Raw genomic sequence first — 24,122 nt, 5'->3', positions numbered from 1 at the left:
TGGAAATAGAGACATGAGGTCCTCTTGCTTATCCTTTCACCCAAATTCAGAGTAGAAAAGCTCTTTGAGCCTGGTAAGGTTTTAAGATGCATTACTATGTGTCTGCATGGAATAATGTCCGTATTGTATTTCGTAGTCTTCCCAAAAAGAAACCCAGTGGCCAGTCACAGCACACGCTTTAGCAGGAAGAAATAAAGTTTCTAATTGTCTCACATGAAGATACTTTGATTTTCAGAATTTTTCTGCTACCACATAACACTGTCACTTCATATCACATGATCATTCATACTTACAAGTCATGAGTTTTAAGACTTCAGATAATGAATAACACATAGCCTCATCACGTCTTGGGAAGCCAACATTCTCAAAATCTACTACTGTCAGAGACATCAGTCATTACTTTCCATGCATGAGCCACAATAATTAGTGTTTTTTCATACCACCTGCTCCTGACTTGCTGAAAAACTGATCAGTGGCCACTTTCAGCATGGGGTAATCCACTTTTAGGTGAAAAATCCATTTTAATATAGTCTTCTGGAAGCAGAAATTATGTGGAACCTGGCCAGCTGCCAGACATCCACCCAGCCACTCTCTCACTCCCCCTCCTCAACAGGACAGGAGAAGAAAATAAGATTAAAAAACTGGTGGGTCAAGATAAACACAGGGAGATCACATACCAATTACCATCAAAGGCAAAAGACACCAGACTTGGAGAAATTAATTTAATGTATTGCCAATTAAAACAGAGTTGGAAAGGGAGAAATAAACACAAAACCAAAACCAACACCTTCCTCTTACTCCCCTTTATTCCCCAGGCTCAACTTCATTAGCAACTCCTTTACCAAATGGCACAGAGGGATGGAGAACAGTGGCGGGGGAAGGGGGAGCAGGGAGCTGCAGTCAATCTGTAACAGCTCCCCTCTCCCCCTCCTTCCTCCTCATACTCTTCCCCTGCTCCAGCATGGGTCCTCTCCACAGGCTGCAGTTCTTCAGGACTAAATCTGCTCCAGCAGTGGGGAAAAGTTGTCTCTGCATGTCACTGTAACGCAGAAAAAAGCACCTAGATCATGTATTGCCAAATCATTGCTTGCACACAGATTATGAAGATGCAAATATTCTTTTTAAAATGCAAAATACTTGTGTGAAATTATTATACAATGCCAGTGCTGAGCACAGGTATACCTGTGAAAAATACTGCCACTGCACAGCTTGCTGTGACAAGCAGACGGTGAGACACAGCACCAGAATCCACAGCATTGTTACGAAGTAGATGACATATCACCAGTGCCGGGGAGGTTAAATATAGTGCTGCTTCTGCAAAGGTTGTATCAACCACATGCAAATGACAACCTTAAGCTCTTAGAGGTCTGTTAGAGGATCAGTTTCATGTGTGCCCAAGACATACAGCTCTAAGAAAGACGGCAGTTATGCTGTTCATCCTTTCTCAGTGCATCTGTCACTTAAACTACTTAAAGTCAATACGGCACTATATATGTGGAACTGGTGCTGGAAGTGGAATAACCTGACAGGTTATAATGAAAGCATTGTGAAAGTGGGTCTGCCATGGGCATATAGGGCTCGCAAGCTCCCCTTCCCTTGACCCCCATGCAGCACGCTCTGGGGTGGAAAAGCTGTGCCATCTTGTGCCAGCTACGCATAGCAGTTTTCTTTAGGAAGTTTTTCACTGATGTACTCTGCAACAGACCATACCAAGCCCTTGAATCATCCTCCTGGATAAAATAATAGGTGACAACCTGGAAGGCCTGTGCTTTCAGGTGTCAGATAAAAGCTATATGCAAGATGCTTACCTTTGACTAGTGGGGAACTGTACCACACAGGATAGCTGCTCAAAGGGCAACAGCCTCCCCCTCAGGCCACAATCCATTCCTGCTCCTAATCCTGTGTGCTTCCTGCTCTTACCTTGCCTCAGAGAGTTCTCAGCCTTCTGCTGGGTCTAATGCACAAACCAAACCAAAGCCATCCTGCAAAGAGCCAGGAAAACTCCTGACCTGCACTGTAGCCTCAAGCCCCAACAATACCATGCCAGTTCCTAACACGAGGGGCCAAAGCAGTGACTGTTCCTTGCAACGTTCCCAGAATGGGGAAGAGGGAGATCACTCCTGCTCTGCTAGAGATGGGACCCTCATTTCAAGGGGATGCTCATTCCACGTTATATCCCCTATTTTTTCCTGTGGCATCAGTGGATCTCTTCATGAAGTTCAGCAGATGGATCAGAGTCAGAGCTAAATGAAGACTAGAAACAAATCCAGGCAGATGCTGAAGTGTAAACAGACAATGCTGGGAAATACACATTTCCATCAGCCTCACTAATCCCAAACACAATCCCAAAATGAAGCTAGTGCTTCCAGTGACTGCACAGCACCATTACCACAACAACTGCTCCTCCACATATGTCCATCACCAGCACCTTTGCTGAGAAGAACACAGTTCCTCTTCCTCTCTGCTGCTTATTTAAGATGCGTCTTTCAATACTTGCCTCTCAAAGCCTTTTCTGCTCCCTGCTTGAGCAGCACCTACCAGGCAGGTCCTGCCCTAACCTAGGGTCTTGTGTGGCGGGTCACAGTGCAAACAACAGTTTTCTCTGGCTGCAAAGGAGTGTTTCAACTTTTGAGGCTGGACTCAGGCCAGTGAGTGAAACCAACTAAGAATCTTTTTCCTTTCTATATGAAAATATTTCATCCTCCCTTGCTTCTTCACTTGGAAAGACATACCCAAACACTGGGGCACCTCTGATCTTTGGAAAAATTACAACATCCTCTGCAAGGTAATTACTATTTTTTTCCAGTTTTCCAACATAAAATAAGGAACTATTCTCATCTTGTTAGGTCAACCATTATCAAGACACTACAGTACACTTCTGTACTTTCATAGTACTGTTATCTTAAACCTCCATTGTGCTATATGCACACATAAGTCTGCTACATTTTTTTCTAACGAGATCCCCATATGCTAAAAAGCATTAGAGCCAGCAATGCACTGAACTTCACCAAGTTCAACTGTTCCTTACAGGAGGCAGGACAAACATGTAGTCATCTGTACAAAAGGTGAAAAACAATTTGTGAAAAAGTAAGTAATTCTAGCAGTAGTCACCATCAAGGTTCTGTTACATCCATTCTGTTACATCCAAGCTGTCAACACATTGTAGTGTTGAAACTGGTAAGACTGGTTTTGAACATTGAAAGTGCTAGAACGTGACCTTGCTGAAAGGTTCCAATGTTTATTCCATACTTATTTACCATATAAACTCCATAAAAGTGATCTCTCTATATATATTTCAGCTGAAAAAAAAAAACAACCCCAACCATGTTATAAACCACAGTTTAGATATAAACTACACTTACAGAGTTGTATTGGATTTGTGGTCATCCAAATTTAGGAGTCTTGTAACTTCACAGACACCTGAAGTAATCTCCGCTGATCCATTACTCATTGCTTCTTACAATACAGAATTCTGAAGAAAAATAACACAAGGGACAGCATTTAGGCCACTTATCTCAATGAGTATGTATTTTCACACATGTTCTCTGCTATTCTTGGCACCAAATAACAAATCACTGAAATGCCACATCTATACAAGTAAATTAGATACATCTGGGATACTCCTAGGCACTCAGGCCAACCAACATGGCACACCAAAGGGTGCCAACACCTGGATTTTTCTGCAGCATGCCTTTTACCCAGAAACTGATCCATAGATGCTCTGTGAGGTTTCATCCTTTCAGTGCTTGTTTGCTTACTAGTATGTATGCGGCAGAAGTGACTTGTAAGTGTGGCCAGTTTCTCACATCAGACATGCTGCAAGGGGCCTGTGCCGTTCACTTTTCTGTGCATCTAACCTCCAGATGACCCTATGCTTAGTTATCTGTTCTAGGCTCTGTTCCACCTACCTTCTGCCTTACCCACCTGGTAGAGAGGATGGTTTTCACATTACTAACTCATGTAAAGAATGGCAAAAGGCAGCAGTGCTCTTCCCAGTAGTACTTAGTTCAGAGGATATTCAGCTTCATATGCTCATCCTCACATGTAAACAAGCCCTTAGAGACAAGGAAGGAATCTCTTGGAAATGCTGTGCAGCTAGCACACTCTTTGCAGTGCTGAATGTATTCCACAATCGCACTGAGTTTATACCCCAGCTGGTGCTATTTACAACTCGCTATGCTACCCTGTGTTACGCCAAACTAGGAAGACAGGCACAGCTCCGTTGGGTTGAAGACAGACCAGACTGTGGTCCTTTGCCAAGGCCGTGTTTATCTAGTGGGACGTGCCTGAGATCCGGGCTACCAATACTGTTAACTACCCACACAATTAACCTACAATTTAGCAAATCTCTCAGTCAGATGATCAGGCTGTCCTTGGCTGAACAGGGATTACAGGGGCTTGCAGGCTTTCCTCCTACAGTTCAAACAAACAAATAAAAAAACCCCTGTATTTGTACTATTTGCACTTTCTTTTCACTGTCTAGCTGGATGTTGGTGCTTTACACCTTTGACTGCCTAGAAGATCTACTGATCTCATTTTTCAACTTGGTTAACATGTCTAAACATAGAACACAATAATCATAAAATTTAGCCATCACAAAACAAAAACTATTTAAATCCTGTATTTCATATTTTAACAGAAAAAAGCAATACTGACACTCACACTTTACACGCCTATTTTTTCTGTAAGCTTTTTTTAGCTTGTTTTCCAATGGCCTACTGGGCCTGACAGAAATCCTCTGCCTTGGCACAGGTCACTGTCAGGTAGATAATCTCCAACCTAAATCAGAATAAAATGGATTACAATAGCCACTATTTCTCTTATAAACTCTGTTGAGGAAGGCATTAAATATTTCACACACCAGCACAATATTCAAATCAAGGGTTGTATTAACCAAACAGTGAACAGACTCTAAATAAAAACCTTTCATACTCTTTCATACCTTTCATACTCGAACTTGTTTGGCAGCTGAGCTGAGGGAAGGCACTGACTCTCATTCTATAACTTAACAATGTAGACAAGGCAGGTTTTTTCATGCCTTTTTCCAACCTATTTGCTACAGACCACTGACAAATGCCAAATGGCAACCTAGGTGCATAAATAGTCTTTCAGAGCAACACAATGTATTCTCAGTCCCCTAAAATTGTGGGGTTTGTATTTTAAGTTTGCACTTCAAGGTCTTGAAGATATTTGCTTATCACAAGCTACAGCTACTACTTTAGAGCATGAATACTGTGCACTGAATTTAACAGTGCTGCATGCTTACAAACCATTCAAGGGCCAGAATTTTATTAAAAAGAAAATAATTGTTTCATGAACCTATGAACAGCTGTGATTTGTCCAAGTATGTGGCAAAACTGGAAATTTGAGCACCAAAAGCCCAGTTTTTAGCACTGTCTTATTAGGTCTCAGATGTTCACCAGGTAAGCATTTGAACAATCATTGTTAGAAATTACGCTGCTATCTCTCTCCACAGTCACCATCAGTAAGCAAAAGAGAGAAATGCAGTTATTACCAAAAAAAAAAAAGCGCCATAGCTATGACAGGAAGGGGAAAGGGGAAGAATCAACCATCCCAAGGCCTGCTTATGTTTGGGGGTTTGTTGATGAGTAGGGGGCTGATAAACTTGGAAAAACCTGACTCAGTGAATTACTGATCTCTTATAATCTAGATAAACAACTCCAATTTCACCACAGCCTTTTGGAAATACAGGAAGTTAAGCATAAGATACTCATTCAGACAGATGGCAGCACGCACCTTTCCTCTGCCCAAGGGCTGTGAAACCTCTGCAGAGGGCAACCTGGGAGTCCTGGTGGGCAAGTCCGCCATGAGCCAGCAATGTGCCCTTCTGGCCAAGAAGGTCTCCTTGGGTGCATTAAAAAGAGCATGGACAGCAGGTTGAGGGAGGTCATCCTCCCCCCTAGTCTGCCCTGGCGAGGCCGCACCTGGAGTACTGTGTCCAGTTCTGGGCTCCCCGGTTCAAGGACAGGGAACTGCTGGAGACGGTGCAGCAGAGGGCTACCAAGATGATCAGGGGACTGGAGCATCTCTCTTACAAGGGAAAGCTGAGGGACCTGGGTCTGTTTAGCCTGGAGAAGACTGAGGGGGAATCTCATCAGTGCTTATAAATACTTAAAGGGTGGGTGTCAGGAGGATGGGGCCAGGCTCTGTTCAGTGGTGCCCAGTGACAGGGCAAGAGGTAACGGGCACAAACTTGAACACAGAAGTTCCATGTCAACATGAGGAGACATTCAGAACCCACCTGGACGCGTTCCTGTGCCACCTGCTCTGGGTGACCCTGCTCTGGCAGGGGGGTTGGACTAGATGATCTCCAGAGGTCCCTTCCAACCCCTACTATTCTGTGATTCCGTGAGTCCGTGAGTCTTTGCTAATTTGTTAATTACAGTATTAAAGAGGGATTTTCTGTTCCCGCTTCCCCTGAGCCCGACGGCAGCCCGTAAGGGCAACGGCACTGCCGAGCACTTCAGGTAAACGGCAGTAAGTTACTTAAAGCACTCTAACACCGGGGCCTGCGCCACCGGCGGCGGGTGCCGGTTGCGGCGCCAAGGCCCCGCCCCAGGACCTCTCCCCGCGCGCCGGACGGACGGCGAACCCCCTTCCCCCGCCTCCAACGGCCGACCGGCGCCGCGCCCCCGCGCGGGGGGAAAGCCCAACCCCGCCCCGCCCCGCGCACGCGGCGCGTGCTGACCGGCTGCCACCGTCCGCTGCACCCGCCCCCGCCCGCCTTCTGCCCGCCCCCTGGCGGCAGCCCGCCAATCCCGAAGGGCGATGTGGCCTCTCGCCCTTGGGGGCACCGCCCTCCCCTCCTCCCCCCGCCCCGCCTCGCCACCTCCCGCCGCTGCCAGGGCGGCTGCGCCTGAACCGCGTGGCGGCCGGCGGTTGGTGGCCCCCAGGCAGCCAATGGGGGAGCGGCACCTCAGAGCGGGCGCCTCATTTTACGCACGGCGGCGCGCGCGCTAGCTGTTTCGACCGCTCGCGCTCGTTTGCCGCCGCGGGGTAGTGGCTGCCGGGGAAGGCGGGGGGTGGGCGCTGGGAGCGCCGCGCGCCCGGGCCTTGCGCGGCGGAGCCGCTTCGGAGGAGCGCGCGAGGCGATTGGTGGTCACGCCCAGCGCGTCGCGGGGCGGCAGCCAATCAGGGGGCGCGGCGTCCCGCGAGGGGCGCGGCGGGCTGGGCCGGAGCGGAGTGGGCCGGACCGGGTCGAGCGCAGGAGCGGCGGCGGGATGAGGGCGAGGGGTCTGTGGGTGCTGGTGCTGCTGCTGGGGCTGGCCCAGATCACCCTCCTGGCGCGGGGCGCGGCGGCCGAGGAGGACGACGGCGACGGGGGTGAGTGCGGGCGTCTTGAGGACGAGCGTGGGCCGGGGCGGCCCGGTGGCGGCCCGCGGGACGCGGGTGCGTAGACCCGTCGCCGGGCGCTGCTGGGGGCCCGGACCCGGCGCTGCGCGCTGCAGGGGCCGGGCTGGTGGCGGCGGCTCCCCGGAGCCCTTTGGGCTGCGGTGGCGGAGGCAGAGCGCTGATTGCCCTCCGTGAGGGCGCTGGTGTCTCGGAGAACCTCTTCTAAACATGGCATTAAAGGCTAGTAATTAGCCATGTTGGCTGGCATTTAAATTGCCACTAAATTTGCGGTTTCGTTATCCAACGGAACATTCTTTTCCTTACCCCTTAATTCAGGGGATCTGTGCATTCTGTGTGTTTCAGACTGATTGTTGGGGTTTTTTTCTGAAAAGGAGGGCCGTGTGTTGCAAGTTTCTTGGTGTTTCTTCCCATTGTCTTTGAATTTCACTGATGCGTGTCTGCCACTTTCCAAAATTAGCTGGAACAAAGCTGCTCTGACTTACTACATTTGGTGCCTGTACATAGGAGGCAAGCATTTGAAGGTGCCGCTTCTTTGGTTTTAAGCATCTTTCACGCAGATTTTGAGAAATCCTATGTTTTTCATGTTTCCTACATTAACACTGCTGTATGTTAAGTATTAGAGGGTGTTCAGGGAGACGGGATTATGGATGACCTCCTGTCCTGCAAATTCTTACTCAGTGAATAGGCACTGAAACTTGAAGACATGCATTTATGTCAGGTACCTTATCTGTGCAACCAACTCTATGATCTGCAGGATAAAGGGTCAAGAGATTTTTTTTTATAGGATATATCATCTGCAGTAAGGAGATACATGTATTTAAGCTTAGAATTAAAAAAAAACTTCACTGGAAGATTCTGTATTATGTCTATTTCTCTGCTTTTAGCTATAATACTTGATTATCATTGCTTCGTAGCATGTGTGAAGCCCAGTACTGATTTCCCCTACTACCTTCAAATGATGAAGTAACACCTGTGATGTTACAGCGAAGCCTGGCTGACAGCAGTAGCCCAGCTTCTTGCAGGCTAGGCTCTCATCAGTTTCCCATCTGCGCTGTTCTTCTCATTATATGAGGCCCTGGGATCAAAGATGCACAGTGATGAAAGTATTTTCTTCTGTGTGCAAATTGTATACTAATCTATTGCACATCTTGAATAATTTTCCTCTTTCTATTGTGTATCTTGAAATTGATATATAAATCATGAACTAGGCTTTAGCAAGCTGATGCTTTAAAAATGCCTGTAGTTAAGGAATTTCATTTTTGCCCTTGAAATGCAGACCTGTATGAAGTTGAACAAATTTACTTTGCAACAAGCAAGTGACCTAATGTAAATTGATTGTTCAGCAGATGAAAATTTCAGAAGAAACCAGGCTTGTTGCACTGTATGGTTTTTGAAGTGAAGTTTGACTAGGGGCAGTGAGGCAGCTGACAGCAAGGTTAGCCTAGGTCATGACTGTTAATACCCTTTGCATCCTGATAAACGAAAAGGAGGCATTTGTGTACAGAATCCACTACAGAAAAGACTGAGGAAGACTGTTTTCATGAAAAGGCTTTTGAATGCCCTGGCAACAGATTACAAGTTTGGACTTCTGTGTTTCTGAAAACTGAGCTCATCCAGTTGAGAAACAGGCACAGCAGTGCCCTCCTCAAAAGGAAACTTTCGTGCATAATCCAGAAGTCATTGATGTCTGGATGTGGCTTTTTCATGCAGGATTCACCCTACTTAAGAAGAAGTTACTAGGCCAGATTTCCAATAAATGCTGAAAGTTCAGTGAAGTTACTATAGGAATTAATTTCAGTTAGAGTAGCTGTCATCCTGAGGAAGGCCTGCCAGCCAGCATCGTGTACCTGAAGTCTTAAAATGAGTGTCATCTTCATCGTGTTTCTTCACTTGTGTAGTAATGTGTTGAAATTTGTGGAAATGCTTTGTTGGAGTAAAAGGGAGTGGTCCATACTTTACTGGAGGACAGGTTTTAGCCACAGCTGTCACTTGTTGGTCTGCCCACCTGCTTTGCAAGTAGCTTTAAGAAACAAAGACACTTCATTGTGGGTGCAGCTATTTTATTTTCATGAACAGTGTTATGCAAATATTCATTAGCTACTTTTGCCATTTCAGGTGTCACAGTTAGACTTGTTCTGTATCTGTTCTCTTCAAATTGTAAATCATTAATGCAGAGGAAAGTTTCTTGCTCTTAGTGAAAAAAGTCCTGCTTATTTCTCCTGTACTTGAAGCAGGTCTTTCAGTCGCAATGCTAAAGGGGACATTAGAGGTAGCTATGATAACCCTAGGTACTGGTGAAGCTGGAGACTACAGAGGCTGAGTTAGCAGCCTTAAGGACAAATTTTCAAGTGTGGTTAATGTTTGTTGTTTGGGTTTTTTTTTGGAAATGTGTGCCCTCTGTAAGCCAGTGGGGAAAAGCTGGAGTTCTGCTGTTAGGTGCTACTCTCCTGCCTCCATCTCTGAGGAGGAAGAAGTGGGTGTGTGTAATGCCTGTGACAATGTATCACTGTCAAGGAAGTTTTATGTTGGCAGGCTATACAGACAGTGTAAGATACAGAATAATTTCAGTGATGGAGGTCAGATCTCGTGGTTTGCCATTTTCCACTTATGCAGGATGTTTTTCTACGTGATACTTTCCTTTCAGCTTTCTAAACCATGAGACTATGCCACAGCAGTTGCAGTGGTCTTTCTTTTTTGGGAGTGGGTAGTTAGCATAGTAAGCAGGAATGAGAGTTGCAGCCTCGTGGTTAGTTTCAGAGGTGCATGGGCAGAATTGGCCAGCTAGTTTTGCTCAAATTCCTTTGTGTCAGGAAAAATCAAGTCCAAAGTTATTTGCTTGGAAAAGCAGCAGGCATTGCGCAACTCACTGGGAATTCAGTCACAGACCAACCACGAACACCCTGTGGTGAAACATAGCCCTCAAGACTGCTGGACATGTGTGTAAGCAGAAGTATTGACTGCTGAAACCTCCTGAAAACCAGCCTTTTCACCAGTGCAGTCATGTAGGTACATGACTGCTGTAAATTAGCTTCAAGGCTGTTCGACAGTTCAGCCCTTTCACTGCAAGTGTTCAGAGGCAGCAACACAAGAGGCATTGTCCACTTGCAAATAGTGCTTTTAGCTGCTTTGTAGATAGATGAAACAGTAGTAGTTGTTATAGAAACTTAATCCAGGTGACTACTGTTGAGTGATAAGTGATCTCCTGTGATCCGTCCCCTCATCAGAAGCTTTTGTATTTTGGTGGTGTGTAAAGTTGGGTTCTAATTAAAATTAAAGCATTTTCTCTAGGGGCACATATTGGTTTCTGAGAGCATATAGGCTTATTTTTTTTAATATCTTCTAACAGAAAAATGGCTATTGCAATTTAACAGCATAATTTTGTCCATGGTGAGCTTGTTCCTATGGCCTGCCATTGGTCTGAAAATAGTGGGGTTTGTTTTTATCACTTTTTCGTACTTGGATACTACATATTTATCATTCTTCCTTTCAGATTCCAGGTGAAATCAGAGTATTTGCAGGATTCTTGTCCTGAATAAGTAGCTTACATGTACATGATTTGCTGTCCTACTGCAGTAACTCCTGTCAGCTTAGTCAAAAGCCAATTAAAGTTAAGTAGAGAATAGTTTTGAACAAGAAACATTAATCTCTTTCTTTTTGTAATCCTGAGGCTTCCAGTGGTTGAAAGGGCCTTAGCTTTGTTGTTGCAGTTTTCATTTGGGATGAGGTATTTTCTTATGACTGCAATTTATTTAAAATCATTCAGGAAGGTGTGCTTGCCTCAAATGATAGCAGCTTAAAAAAAAAGTTTAAAGGAAGATGTGAAAGATTAAATATTAAAGAAACCATCTCAAATTCCAAGCCAGCAAAGACTGAACCAGTCGAAATGTCCTGGCTTCAGATTTCATGTGCTAACTTTGCTTTGGTAATTTAGCAACTCTGCTTTCTCTTTGGAAGTCCTGTTCTGGACTAGCAGTTTTGATCTCCTTAAATCAAAGGCCTCCCCAAAAGCTCTTTGAAAGAGGTTTTCACTCCCTTTGTTTTAGAAGAGTACCTTGCATCTGCCAAGTGCATAGGAGTGGGTTTTCACGGGATTCCTGTGACAGTCACTTACTTGATTTTATACTCCCTGTGCAGTCTGGTGCTGATCCAGAGCAGACTGATGCTCCTGTGGGTGGAAAGCCACTTCAGCGACTTGCAGACCTGAAACATCGCTATAACTGAAAGCAAGATATGTTGAGGTGGCAGGGGTGGAATTGAACAGTCAGGAATGGAAGCATAATTTTGAAATGCTGCCTTCAAACCACATTGGTAGTAGTGAAATGATAGCATTTGAGCTTATAGCCTGTCTGTTTATTAGACCTTCGGACAGGCAGAGCATAGCAGTTGTGGTGTAACAGGTGTAGTGAGTAAGGGTACAAGGCAGGCATTGGGGACAGATAACATCTGCTTTTTTGGTACAAGACACCTAATTTTTCCAATCACAAGTTGCTGTACTTGAAGGACAGCTGTTTTGCTGCATGATGAAAGGCTTCTGTTTGAATTCAGGTGTCATCTGTGTGACCTTCTTACCCAACAAAACATGTCTGGTGCCTTGCTTCCCACATTTCAACAGGATAACCAATGAATGTTGGTAGCATTTGTCACATAGCAGTATGCATTAATTCTTGTTGTGAATTTTGATAGTTTGCCCCGAAGAGCAAAATATATGTTGAAACTACTGAAATGTTGATATTGTTAGATGGCATAGCGTGGACAGGAATGAAACAGGACTGATCAAACATCAGAGTCCAAGCTCTTTGCAGACTGAGGTAGCTGTCATTGTATGTGGAGCAGGTACTAACCTATGTTGATACCTTTTTTTTAACCACAGGATGTACTTAATCCATCTTTAACCTGGTAGTGTTATTTTAATGTTAAACTTCACACAATCCAATCCATACTGCACTTTTACTTTTCCAGAGTCTGTTACAAAAGAAGCTGACGATGACAGTGATGATGATGACGATGATGAGGATGACGATGATGATGACTCTGAAGTTAAAGAAGAAAATGGTGTATTAGTCTTGAATGATGCAAACTTTGACACCTTTACTGCAGACAAGGACACTGTGCTGCTGGAGTTCTATGCACCATGGTGGGTTCACAGCCTGTGGTACTTCCTTAGGTGCAGGATGGGGTGGATGCTGGGGGCTTCTGTGACAGGACACACTCTTACAACATGAGCTTGGCTTGCAGTTTTAAAGATGACATAGGAGTAGCTTGCCTGCAGGAGAAGCACTGGACTCTGCCATAGTCCAGGGTAGGAGATGGTTTGGGTGGTGCGGAGGTACCCCTTTCCCCTGTGCCATGCAACAGACAACAGCCTGCTCCTTCTCCATGGATATGGGTCATGCTGAGGGATCCCATGCCAAGGGAAGCGCAGCCCTGGTTCCATCCCTCTTCCGTGCCTGTCAGGGAACAGAGATGGTCCCATAAGCCCCAGGAAAGTTATGCTGTGTGGTCTTGCAGCCTGCTATTGTGTACTTTTGCTGGCCCACTGAGAACTTGTGCACTTCCTCAACTAGATGGAGGAATGAAGACTTCCCTTCTCAAGACTCCTTCTCAAGTTCAAATCTCTGTCCTTGCCAGAAGGATGCGGTGTGAATAAGGACATAGCTTGTTTGTGTTACCAGTTTAAACAGTGCCTCATACATCTACCTAATGGTGATAATGCTGCTGGCATACCAGTGTGCTCAGGGGACCTACAATGGATTTACCTGCATACAACAGAGGCAAAGAACTTTGGCAGGAATTTCTTTTGCATTCTTATGAACAAAAATAACGGAGATGGTTAGTGGGGAAAAACAAGAGTAGAGTATATTTGCAGTCAAGTTGCTGAGTTAGTGTTGCAGCCAGGACCTCTCTTCTGTTGTGACTTAGTGATGTAAAGATGACTACTCATTTGTCCTTTTCTAGTCTTTGAATAGAGCGGAGAATATGATCTTCCTTGATGTGGAGTTGCATGTTAACTAACATTACTCTCATTACAGAGACTCTCATCCCTGCTTGGCTACAGGTACTGTTTCTGCAGCTGTAGCTTGCCAGCATGAAAACTGAACATGAAGCTTACTTTATCCAGGCAGAAAGCTGTGTGTGGTCATCACAGACTAAACACCTCTTCTCTTTTTCTGCTCTACCTCCTGCCAGTTGCGAGGCTAAGCAGTACAGGCTATCTGCTACACACTACCTTCCCACTTTTTTTTCTTTATTTTCTTGGTTTTGTCTTCAGCTTGTCAAGCTATATTCAACTTTTCTTATGCTAGTAGCTTCTGTCATGCCAGCTTTTGCAGCAGGAGCCTCTGCTCTTCCCAAAGAGTTTGGTATGGCCAGAGAGAGCGAGCAGGTGCTACAGTGCCATATTGGATGTGAGATTTCATTAGGCCAAGTTAACTACTGGTTCATTTTTTCGCTTTAGTTCAATTTAGGGTGCTGAGTAGAGAAGACGAACCTAGATTAGGGAGAAGCTGAAGTCTGAATGAGACCATATTTTGGGGGACAGGGAGGAAGGAGAAGCACAGTACAAGGTTTGCGATCTTGTGTTAAAAGGGATTGTTACTTTTTTTTACAATGGCTTTATGAAACATATGGAAGTGTGTTGCCTTTTGAATGGAGAAAAAAAAAAGTTGGGGTTTGAAAAAAACCAGCACATTTGCTACAGTTACTCTCTACCTCTCTCCATGATCTGAAAATATAGCAAGACAAACATTCTCATGTTGATGTTGTGAACATCATGCCAGAAGGCATCCTGGAAATGCAGAATAGCAAATTACTCCTGCAGTTCTATCCTGTTCTAATGTATCTACTTGTCTTCTTCTGACAGGTGTGGGCATTGCAAGCAGTTTGCTCCTGAATATGAAAAGATAGCCAAAACTCTGAAGGAAAATGACCCTCCTATTCCAGTTGCCAAAGTAGATGCTACTGCAGCCACTTCACTAGCAAGTCGTTTTGATGTCAGTGGCTACCCAACCATCAAAATCCTGAAAAAAGGCCAACCCGTTGACTACGATGGTTCTCGGACGGAAGATGGTAAGCACCAGTCTTTAGCAATTTTCTGTAACGAAGCAAAGAAGTATATGGTCTTGCTTTTTAATGTGACTATTTTGAAGGACTTTGATATCAAGTTACTTTGTCTTAAGCAGCATAATATGATAAAGGCTGAAATTTTGCCTGTCTTCTCAACTGGTTGCATGCTAGAGGACAAATTTTCAGGTAGTGGGTGGTGGTGTTTACTGATGGAAGGTTTCTAGAAATATGACTTGACTAGTAGAGGAGTCTTGTGCTTGATGAAGAATCAACTAATAAGAAACATCTGGTCTGTATAGTGACTATATATAAAACCACTTGTTTCTTGCTTAAAGAATGTGTCTGACTTCAGACACAGGGGTAAAAACTACCTTTTCTGTCTGTTTTGAGATGGCTTTCACTATGGTGCTGCAAAGTACAGATCTGTGCTCTGTGTAAGTGAGATGCTCTATAGGGTGAAAAGACGACATTCTTGGCAATACCAACAATTAAATAAAACATAAAGGATCTTGATTAAGAAAGTGTTCTTGTGAGCTTGACGTGTAAGCTTTGGTCCAAGACCATGCTTGCCACTCTGATTTTAAATTCTTGATAGCGACTCTTGCATTTGATATGCTACTGGTATGATAATGCAGACTTGCTAATTGTGCTGTTGAACTGTATTTCAGCAATTGTGGCCAAAGTCAAGGAGGTTTCTGACCCCAATTGGACCCCTCCACCAGAAGCTACCCTGGTATTGACCCAGGATAATTTCGATGATGTCGTGAATGGTGCTGATATAATCCTGGTGGAATTCTATGCTCCATGGTAAGGAAGAAGGCAGTCACCCGTACTTCCCTAGCACAGCTGACCTGAACACACTTGGTGAACCCATTTTTTGTTATGCCTCTTGTAAAGAGGCTTGCCTTGTGCAGGTGTGTAGCTCTGGTGTGCCTTAGTTCTAATCTGGACCTAGGATTACATTACAAATCCCTTGAAGACTAGACTGGATCTGTTGTTCAGCAAGGAGTGGTCTGCAAAACTTCACTGAAGATTCACCTTATTTACGAATTTGGAAATGTGTTGAGAGATACTGAATACCAAAGGGAGTTGGTCCTTAGTTTAAAATGGCCTCTAAAAATGAAACTACCTATAGTAATGTGGGGCCAGACATAATGAGATTGTCCTCTTCAGGTTGGAGAGACAAGTCTTCCTAGCTTGAAATGTCCTGTGGATTGAATAACCCCATTTCTACTTTCTTCATTCTGGAAGACTTAACTTCTCCAATTCAGAGGTAGAAAGTATCTAGCAGGACTCATGGCTTGTTAAAACTGCCCTCCTCTCTCCTTCCCTAGGTGCGGACACTGCAAAAGGCTTGCTCCAGAATACGAGAAAGCTGCCCAGGAGCTCAGCAAGCGCACACCTCCTATTCCGCTGGCTAAAGTCGATGCCACTGCTGAAACTGAGCTTGCAAAGAAGTTTGATGTTACTGGCTATCCAACTCTGAAAATATTCCGCAAGGGCAAACCTTATGACTATAGTGGTCCACGGGAAAAATACGGTACTGCAACTTCGGTCTCTTCTCCCAAGTAACAGGCGATAGGACAAGAGGAAACTGTCTCATGTTGTGCTGGGGAAGGTTTAGCCTGGATATTAGGAAAAATTTTTACACTGAAAGGATTATCAAGCATTGCATCAGGCTGCCCAGGGAGGTGATTGAGTCACCATCCCTGGAGGTATTTAAAAGACAGGTAGACATAGCGCTTAGAGATATGGTTTAGCGATGTTTTTTTGTCAGAGTTAGGTTGATGGTTGGACTAAATGATCTGAAAGGTTCCTTCCAACCTAGGCGGTTCTATGATTCTGCTGTTTCCTATTTCCTGAGGGCTTGACTACAAATGTTTTTATGTATCTATAGGACTTGCAGACTTGTTAATATCATAGCAATGGTAGTTGAGGAAACCTGAAACACTGTGCCCTCATACCTACATAGGCCAGCAGTAGAGATTTGTCTCTAATCTTTGTAACATCTTATGGTGGTACTATAAACTCCTTTTAATATACAGTAAGTTAAATACATATGGTGAAGCACTGACAGTATGAGTAAATGGGCAGCCTTTATTTGCACTGGAATGTACCATAAGAGCTGGCAAAGTGCTTAATATTAGGTTTTAAGAAGAGGGAAGACTTAAGACTACCTAAGTAGAACTTTGGCTCATAGCAGGGTCAGGAGCCAGTGAAGGGTCTAGAATTTAAGAAAGGAGGGTTACTTTGAAAGATCAGCTGCTAGCCATGGAACTCGTGTTTGGTCATATCTTCTGAAACCAACCTGAAAGAGAGTATCCAGGACTGCATCTTTAAGAACTTGGACTGAGGCTTTGCTGATTTGGTCTGTTAGTTATTGTGGGAGGGCTGCACAGAAAGAAAGGCATCCGTAGAAAACGTGTTGTAGAGGGAATTCCTGAACCTTTCAGTTCAATGAATGTTCTAAGCAACTAAGCAAGTGGGTTTCTCTCCCAGGTATTGTCGACTACATGATCGAACAGGCTGGTCCTCCATCCAAACAGATTCAGGCAACCAAGCAGGTACAGGAATTTCTGAGGGATGGGGATGATGTCATCATCATTGGTGTCTTTAGTGGAGAGAATGACAAAGCCTATCAGCTCTATCAGGAAGCAGGTAAAGAATGTTTTAAAGTACTAATGTATGTTTTATTGAGGTTCTGTCCAGGACTTTGGGCATGGAGAGATCCTTTATTTCTGCTCTTAGTTCAGTGAGTGAGGTTGGAGAGGAGTAAGAGGAAGGAGACTGAAGGGTGATCTTCCACTTGTACTCAAGGAAAAAAGCTCACAACAGATTTTGGGACTATAACTAAAGTATCAGCCAGTCACAGGAGATACCTTCTCTTGGTACTGTGTCCCTAAAAACATGCAAACTAGAAAGGAGGGAAAATTCCTAGCTGAGGAACAAATCGCAACTTCTTGGCTTAAAGCCTTGCTAGCTTTGCTATTGCTTGTTTCATATCTGACAGTTCCAGAGGCTGGACTCTGCTGAACTTGTTTGAGGTGGGGGGTGCTGGAGAAAGAATAAGCATCCACCTCTGGGTCGGTTTATCTACACCATTCCTGGTAATGTTTATTCTTAAAAACCCCTTTGATGCCATACACTGATGGTACTGTTAACAATATTTGATACTGCACAGAATAGCATAAGCACTTGAAGTGCTTAGTCTATTTAATCAATCCCTGTGTCTCACATAATCAGACTACTCACAGCCACTCTTGGTTTATGCCAGAGCCTTGAGAGCAGTTTGGGCAATTCTTCTCACCCAGCTATGCCTGCATCTGGAGCTGCTGTCACTTATAGTTGGATTAGGAGCTGATTTTGGTTGCTCCAGCATGGCAAGATACAAAAATGTTTCCCAGGCTGCCCCAAAGCAAACAGATTGACTAGGTGACCTTGTGAGTCCCTTTCCAGCTCTACTTTCTGTTATCTGGGGAGAAGCCAATAGGCAGGAGACTGATAAACAATTAGCTGTTTCACTGTGTATGTTTTGGAAGCTGTTCAAGGTTTTTGAATATGTAGAATAACTCATCAAGTAGATAGGTTGTTGAACAGCATACTCAAATTGTATGCATTTTCACATGCTTCTCACACGTGGATAAGAGCTATTTCCCAAGACTCTGGGTTATTCCATGTCCTAGTGAAAATGGGAAGAGTTTCCTTGCAGTGCACTCAAGGTTTCAGGCAGAGGCTCTCAGTTCACTTCTTGATGACTTTTCCTTCTCCCTAACCTTAATTTTTCAGCTAACGGTTTGAGAGAAGATTACAAGTTCCACCACACCTTCAGCAACGAGATTGCAAAACTATTGAAAGCATCTCCAGGAAAACTGGTTATCATGCAGCCAGAAAAATTTCAGTCAAAGCACGAGCCCAAGATGCATGTTTTGGATCTTAAAGTGAGTAGCTGGTCCAAAGTGAGAAAACTTGTGCATGGATTGAAGGTTCTCTTTCTTTGTATATATGAGCAGTTGGCATCTTCCTATTGGAAGTACTCCACTAGATATTTGAGGCCACCTGTTTGTCCCCTGAAATTGCATTGCTTTGTTTGAGAAACCTTTATAAAAATAAACCCAGAGGTTATGTATTCAAATAATAATTTACCATTACAGTATTCAGTTTAAGGGTAGAATACTAAATTATCTTTAGTGCTCAAAGATTCGAGGAGTAAGGTGACAGCATTGTTCATAACATGCCCCTCTTTTTCATTCATGCTTGCATCAATATTAGTTTCCAGTAGTGTGTAACAGAAATGCCACTTAAACCCTTCTGTCTGAACTTTTTTTAAGCAGGACTCTACAGATGGATCAGAGATTAAAGAGCACGTTGTAAAACATGCTTTGCCTCTAGTCGGTCATCGCAAGCCTTCCAATGATGCTAAAAGATATGCTAAGCGTCCTCTAGTGGTTGTCTATTATTCTGTAGACTTTAGTTTCGACTATCGTGTTGGTAAGTTAAATTTACCATTCTTCCACTTTGAGAGGAAGCAAGTAGTAACTAGAAATTACTAATCCTATTGTGTTCTGGTTTTCAGCTACCCAGTATTGGAGAGGCAAAATCCTGGAAGTAGCCAAAGACTTCCCTGAATACGTGTTTGCTGTTTCTGACGAGGAGGATTATTCTTCTGAAATAAAAGATTTGGGCCTGCTTGAGAGTGGAGAGGATGTCAATGTCGCCATTCTGGATGAAGGTGGCAAGAAATATGCCATGGAGCCAGAAGAGTTTGACTCTGATGTACTCAGGCAATTTGTACTGGCATTCAAAAAAGGTACAGTTTCTAAAATAGGGTTCTCTAAGCTATTTGCTGTTTTCCCTTCCAGAAGTTTTTCCTGAGGTTATGGCTACAGTGAAGTCATATGTGCAACCCTACATTGTTCTGTTACTTAAAACTTTTGGATGTTTCTTGGGTTTTTTGTTCTTTGGTGTTATTTGGTTTTTTTTTAATCTCGGTTCATTAACTTTGCTTGGATTGTGCTGTGGCATCTAGCTATACTCTAACACCAAGCACGTTTGGCAAGCCTAAAATGTTTTTGCAACTTTGAAGTGTGAGTTGGTTATTCATATTTGGGACTAGTGTAATAAATCAATCTCTAATACATCATGTATGGACAGCCATAAAAAGAGGGAGAAAGCTTCTAGGGAATTGTGAAGCAAATTGTTGCCCATATTTCACATCATAACATCACATACAAAACATCACCAGCAAGCTAGCCTATGTTTCATGCAGAGGTAAATTCATGTACTGGTGCAATGCTTTTTTCCCTGGCAGGAGGATGTACTTCTGCCCTTTCTTTTTGGGGGAGATCATAACGATTGCTCTTACTGTATTCTAACAATAGTGTGTGTTTGCTTCCTTCTAGGAAAACTGAAGCCTATTGTGAAGTCCCAGCCAGTGCCAAAAAATAACAAAGGGCCTGTGAAAGTGGTAGTGGGTAAAACTTTTGATACCATAGTAATGGATCCAAAGAATGATGTTCTCATAGAGTTCTATGCCCCATGGTGCGGACACTGCAAGAAACTAGAACCGGTGTATAATGAGCTAGGCAAAAAATATAAGAATGAGAAGAATCTAGTCATAGCCAAGATGGATGCTACTGCCAATGATGTGATGAGTGACCGCTACAAAGTGGAAGGATTCCCCACTATCTACTTTGCTCCAAGAGACAAGAAGAACAACCCTATTAAATTTGAAGGCGGGGACAGAGATCTAGAGCATTTGAGCAAATTTATAGAGGAGCATGCAACAAAACTCTCCAGGACAAAAGAAGAGCTTTAGATAAGATAAGAGTGGTGAAGAATAATTGTTTGTACATTGTAGTTAAAAGCAAGTTACAGACAAAACTTCGTGAGAGAAGAATTAAGCAGTTTGAGCAAAGAAATTCCTTGAGCAGTAAAGCAATTGCAGTATCTTTTTTTTATATGGCAGAAAAGTTTTTCTGGACACTGAACTTCTCTGATATGAATGTCTTATGTTAGTTATGGTTTTGATCTTTGGAGAAAAATACATCCTTTATTTTTTGTGACTATCTTGAGCTTGATTATTTGACTTCAATGCAGCTGTTTAAGTTAAAAGATATTACCAAAAAGACAGAATGAGATCCCTCTGCCAAACAGATTTCTTTGTCTTATTTGTTGGTATGGTTAATGGGGGGAGCAGTGCTTTGAGCCAGCCTCTCTTCTGTTACATTTCTGTATACCTATTCGTGTGACTATATCACTGCGTTCATTGCTGAGGGTAAGAATGGGAGTTTTCTAAAGTGTGGATGAATTATTCAGTTCCATTGAGATAAGACACAGTGACTTGCTAACTAAATGTGCACTAGACCTGTCTGCTTTTGGTTTGTGCCCCTCTGTAGAGAGGGTGATGCTAAAATAGCAAGTTTTTCTAATTTACCTCTCTTTACTAGTCCATATTGACCCATTTATATCTTAGTCTTCCCAAGTATGTTTTGGGGTAATTGGAGTGTGGCAGAAAGAGCATCTAGTGTGTGGTAATGCTTGGATTCTTGCATCGGATCTGTCTGTTACTGTCTCCTTTCTTTTTGCAGAGATGATATTTTTGGTAGTGATTCTTCTTTAAGGAAGCAGGCCAAGACCTTCTCACAGGCTTTATTTCTGTGGCAGTTACTGCAGGTACAAAGGGTGATCACATCTACTCTGTGCTCCACTTGGCAGTATGTGTGTTTAAAAATGGTTTTTGATCTTGGATGTCCCAGTTGAGATAAATTTATGAATGTATGTGCCATGTTGGGGTGGCTGGTTTATATACTTCAGAAGCACTGTCTGTCTCTTCAGACCTGTGATGCTGCAGTGTGTGCAACCTGAATGTCACTGAGGCAGTTTTGACACACATTTCACTTTACGGGTAGTGCATCTCTCCTAGCAGTACTGTTTTCTGTCTTGCAAAAGACCAATATCATCAGTCTTCCTTCAGTGTTTCCTTGTATTTGTTCTCAACTTTTTGGAGTGTGTGCAAATCTTAAAACCACCACCCAATCTTTTTTTTTTTTTCTGGTGAGATGCAGTTTTCTGTGTAGCAAGGGTAAACCCATGTCCGGGAGGTGGCTGTTAAGGTATAGGACCCAAAGGTATAGGACCAAGGACCCAAAAGGGCCTGCGAGGGGGTACATAATCCCTGCGTAATTTCCTGCTGCACTTGGCATCCCTGTTGAAGGGATGTGCCTCCCTGTTGCCTTAACAGGGGACTGGCTGTTAACAACCTACCCAGCAAAGCATAACTGTAGAATTATTCTTGCAGAGTTTTATGAGACTGCATGAAGGCTTTCTCTTAATTAACAATTTATCTGAAGCTAGTGAAACAAAGCTCACCAGATTATGAATGAAGGGGATAGTATCAAGTCTCCCTGGGGTGTTGGGGTATGCTTGAATGTTATTTGGCTCTTGTTTACCAGCAAAAGCTGGGAAGTGCTAAGCAACTACTCAGGATCAGATTGCAGTTGCTGCTTTGTGTTAAAGCTGTGTGATCATTCTCTTCAGAACCTGGCATTGTCAGCCTTCTCTTTTTGTGGTAGAGGGCTTTATTCTCATCTGTCCTTAACGCATACAGGTATGCATTAAGCTCAGGCAATATTTCACGTACAAGACTCTTACCAAGTGCATTATCTTCCCATCACTTGCCATTTCTGTTTGCACCTTTTCTGTAGAGCCTTGAAAGTCCATGAACTGTGACAAATGTCCGCATAGGCAACAGGAGCGAGATCAGACTTAGCTGATCACCAGCTTACATCAGAGGTGACTTTTCTCAGCTTTAGAAAGGATACATAAGCCAAATAGCAAGCTCTATCCTGTCTGCAAGTTGAGATCAACTCAGTTCTCCAAAGCATTAGGAACAGACTTTTATAAATCAACTCTTAAACATAGTTCAGCTTCTATCCCTAAGCAAATACCTCGCTTAATACTGCAGGGAAATAAATTGCTCCTGCTTATTAGTTAATTGCAAGTTTGTAGGGATTTATTCCAAAACAGATGCCATCTAAACAACAGGAAGACGCAGGATAAATATGGAACATATAGAAGGGAGGGTGAAAAGTCCCTTGGTGGTGGTGGGGACTATAATCAGGGTGGAAGCTCCATTCTTCTCGGGGCAGTTAATGTCAAAGTTGAGCATAAGAGTTTCTCACTTCTCTTCTTGCAAGTGCTAACTTACTAACATTATAATTGCCAATGCTGTACTGTTTCTGTAGACTTCTTCCTCCCAGCAGGAGCTGACACCACTCTGGGTTGAAAACCTCTCCAACCCGCTGGGAGCCCTCGTGCCACAAAAAGCACAAGGCCTAGGGGAGCAGCCAAGGTGTGTTCGCAGTGTTCCTGCTGTCTTTTTCTTCTCTGCCTCTGCAGGTGGAGGCAGCCTAACCTACACAATTACTTCAGGGCTGTGCTGAAAGGCCTGATTTCTGTTCTGGAGCAGCAGTGCTTAAGTCAGCACTGAATAAGGAAAAGGAATACACTAGTAGTAGTATTGCTAACTTAGTTACTAGACAACTGTGAGCTGCAAGAGCAGGCAGTGTTACCCCAAGTAGGTAGGTTTGGGTTATGAGTAGTAGAGGGTGTGACGATCTGATCCATCTTTATCCTACTGTCATCTGACCGCATTTCCTGCAAGCCCTTGGCTGTGCTGCACACCTTGGCATCTGCACCCCATAACTGATGTATTTATCTTGATCACTTCCCAGCAAAGATGAGCATACTGATTCCTCTCCACTTTGGGCAAAGTCATACTGAAAAGCAAACTGCTTTCCTTAGCTCCAGTAACCTATCCCCTACTGTGTGCGCTAGCAATGTCACATCAGCTTTCTGTGAAACTCACTGGGATGGCTACACTATTAAGTCTGTTATCCCTCTCTGTAGAGGGATAAAGCTCTCTACGTGAAAAGTGATATCAATGCGATTGATTTTAAGGGGAACAGGCCATACCATCTTTTGGAATTTGTTAAATGCATTATGCATGCCTGCTTTTCCCTTCCTAGTACATTAGGATGCTTTCCTAAGTACCATAAATTTCTATTAAAGTATTACCTAAGTGCTGCTGATTAGCCTTGGTGTTCCCTTCTTACAGAAGGAAGTAAAAAAAAAAAAATGCATGCAGTGCAGGAGAGCAAGAGGGTTCCCTCACTTGTTCTTACCCACAGCTGTATGAGCCTATGGCATCATTTCTGGTTGTAGTTCCAGGTGGAAGAAAGCTTGCAGTTTATGCCTCAGGACAGGACTGATTTGTGTGGTAATAATAGTTCCTGGGGAGGCTCCAAGGAGCCTGGTGTAAATATCTCCCACGCATGCATCCTCTAGAAAACAGATATTTATTTTCTGTGAACTGTAGTACATCTTTAAGTAGTCAGACTTGAGACTTCTGTAGGGCCACTTCCTTTCTCTGAAGGGTCAAGGGCTAAGATAAGCAGCAATTCTAGCACAGACAGTGCTCCTCGGAGTGAGTTTGTCTGTACTGCATCTGTGGGACATGGAAGGTGACAGTGAATACTGGTCTGAGATCTTGATGCTGCATTAAGTGCTATCTTTTTTTAGTCCTGGAAGAGATTGTTAACAGTAGAGAGACATGTCTCTTTGCAATTGAGGTTATTACTTGGTTTCTATTTTATTTTATACTTCAAAACTGTTAATTATGATGATGC

At 43.7% G+C, this 24,122-nt stretch overlaps 1 protein-coding gene and 1 long non-coding RNA gene across 3 annotated transcripts; one reads left to right on the top strand and one right to left on the bottom strand.

The window, feature by feature from the left end:
- Positions 1-762: 762 nt before the first annotated feature.
- LOC134510688 (uncharacterized) lies at positions 763-6,620 on the bottom strand. The gene is made up of 3 exons (XR_010069686.1): positions 6,263-6,620; positions 3,363-3,472; positions 763-1,039 (listed from the first exon to the last, which is right to left on the bottom strand). It is a non-coding gene; the product is annotated as an uncharacterized LOC134510688 (long non-coding RNA).
- A 388-nt stretch (positions 6,621-7,008) lies between these two features.
- On the top strand, positions 7,009-20,501 carry PDIA4 (protein disulfide isomerase family A member 4). 2 transcript variants are annotated; one of them, XM_063325653.1, is made up of 10 exons: positions 7,009-7,344; positions 12,334-12,508; positions 14,234-14,439; positions 15,105-15,243; positions 15,771-15,976; positions 16,936-17,094; positions 18,223-18,374; positions 18,765-18,924; positions 19,010-19,243; positions 19,836-20,501. In XM_063325653.1, the coding sequence occupies exons 1-10, from the start codon at positions 7,242-7,244 to the stop codon at positions 20,249-20,251; spliced, it is 1,950 nt and encodes a 649-aa protein (XP_063181723.1). In that variant the 5' UTR covers positions 7,009-7,241; the 3' UTR covers positions 20,252-20,501. The 2 variants fall into 2 exon arrangements, with proteins under 2 accessions (XP_063181723.1, XP_063181724.1); XM_063325654.1 differs by having other exon boundaries at positions 7,011-7,344; positions 18,768-18,924.
- Positions 20,502-24,122: the final 3,621 nt, after the last annotated feature.

Source organism: Chroicocephalus ridibundus, chromosome 2 (assembly GCF_963924245.1).
Source record: "Chroicocephalus ridibundus chromosome 2, bChrRid1.1, whole genome shotgun sequence".
Classification (NCBI taxonomy): Eukaryota; Metazoa; Chordata; class Aves; order Charadriiformes; family Laridae; genus Chroicocephalus; species Chroicocephalus ridibundus.
The sequence above is the reverse complement of the archived record's forward strand: the minus strand, read 5'-3'. Positions and strand labels throughout refer to the sequence as shown.

Bases quoted from the DNA above. Each gene is read 5' to 3' on its own strand.
- PDIA4 (XM_063325653.1), top strand. From the start codon at position 7,242: ATGAGGGCGAGGGGTCTGTGGGTGCTGGTGCTGCTGCTGGGGCTGGCC. The intron at 7,345-12,333 runs GTGAGTGCGGGC...TTACTTTTCCAG, and splicing joins GGAGGACGACGGCGACGGGG to AGTCTGTTACAAAAGAAGCT. The intron at 14,440-15,104 runs GTAAGCACCAGT...ACTGTATTTCAG, and splicing joins TGGTTCTCGGACGGAAGATG to CAATTGTGGCCAAAGTCAAG.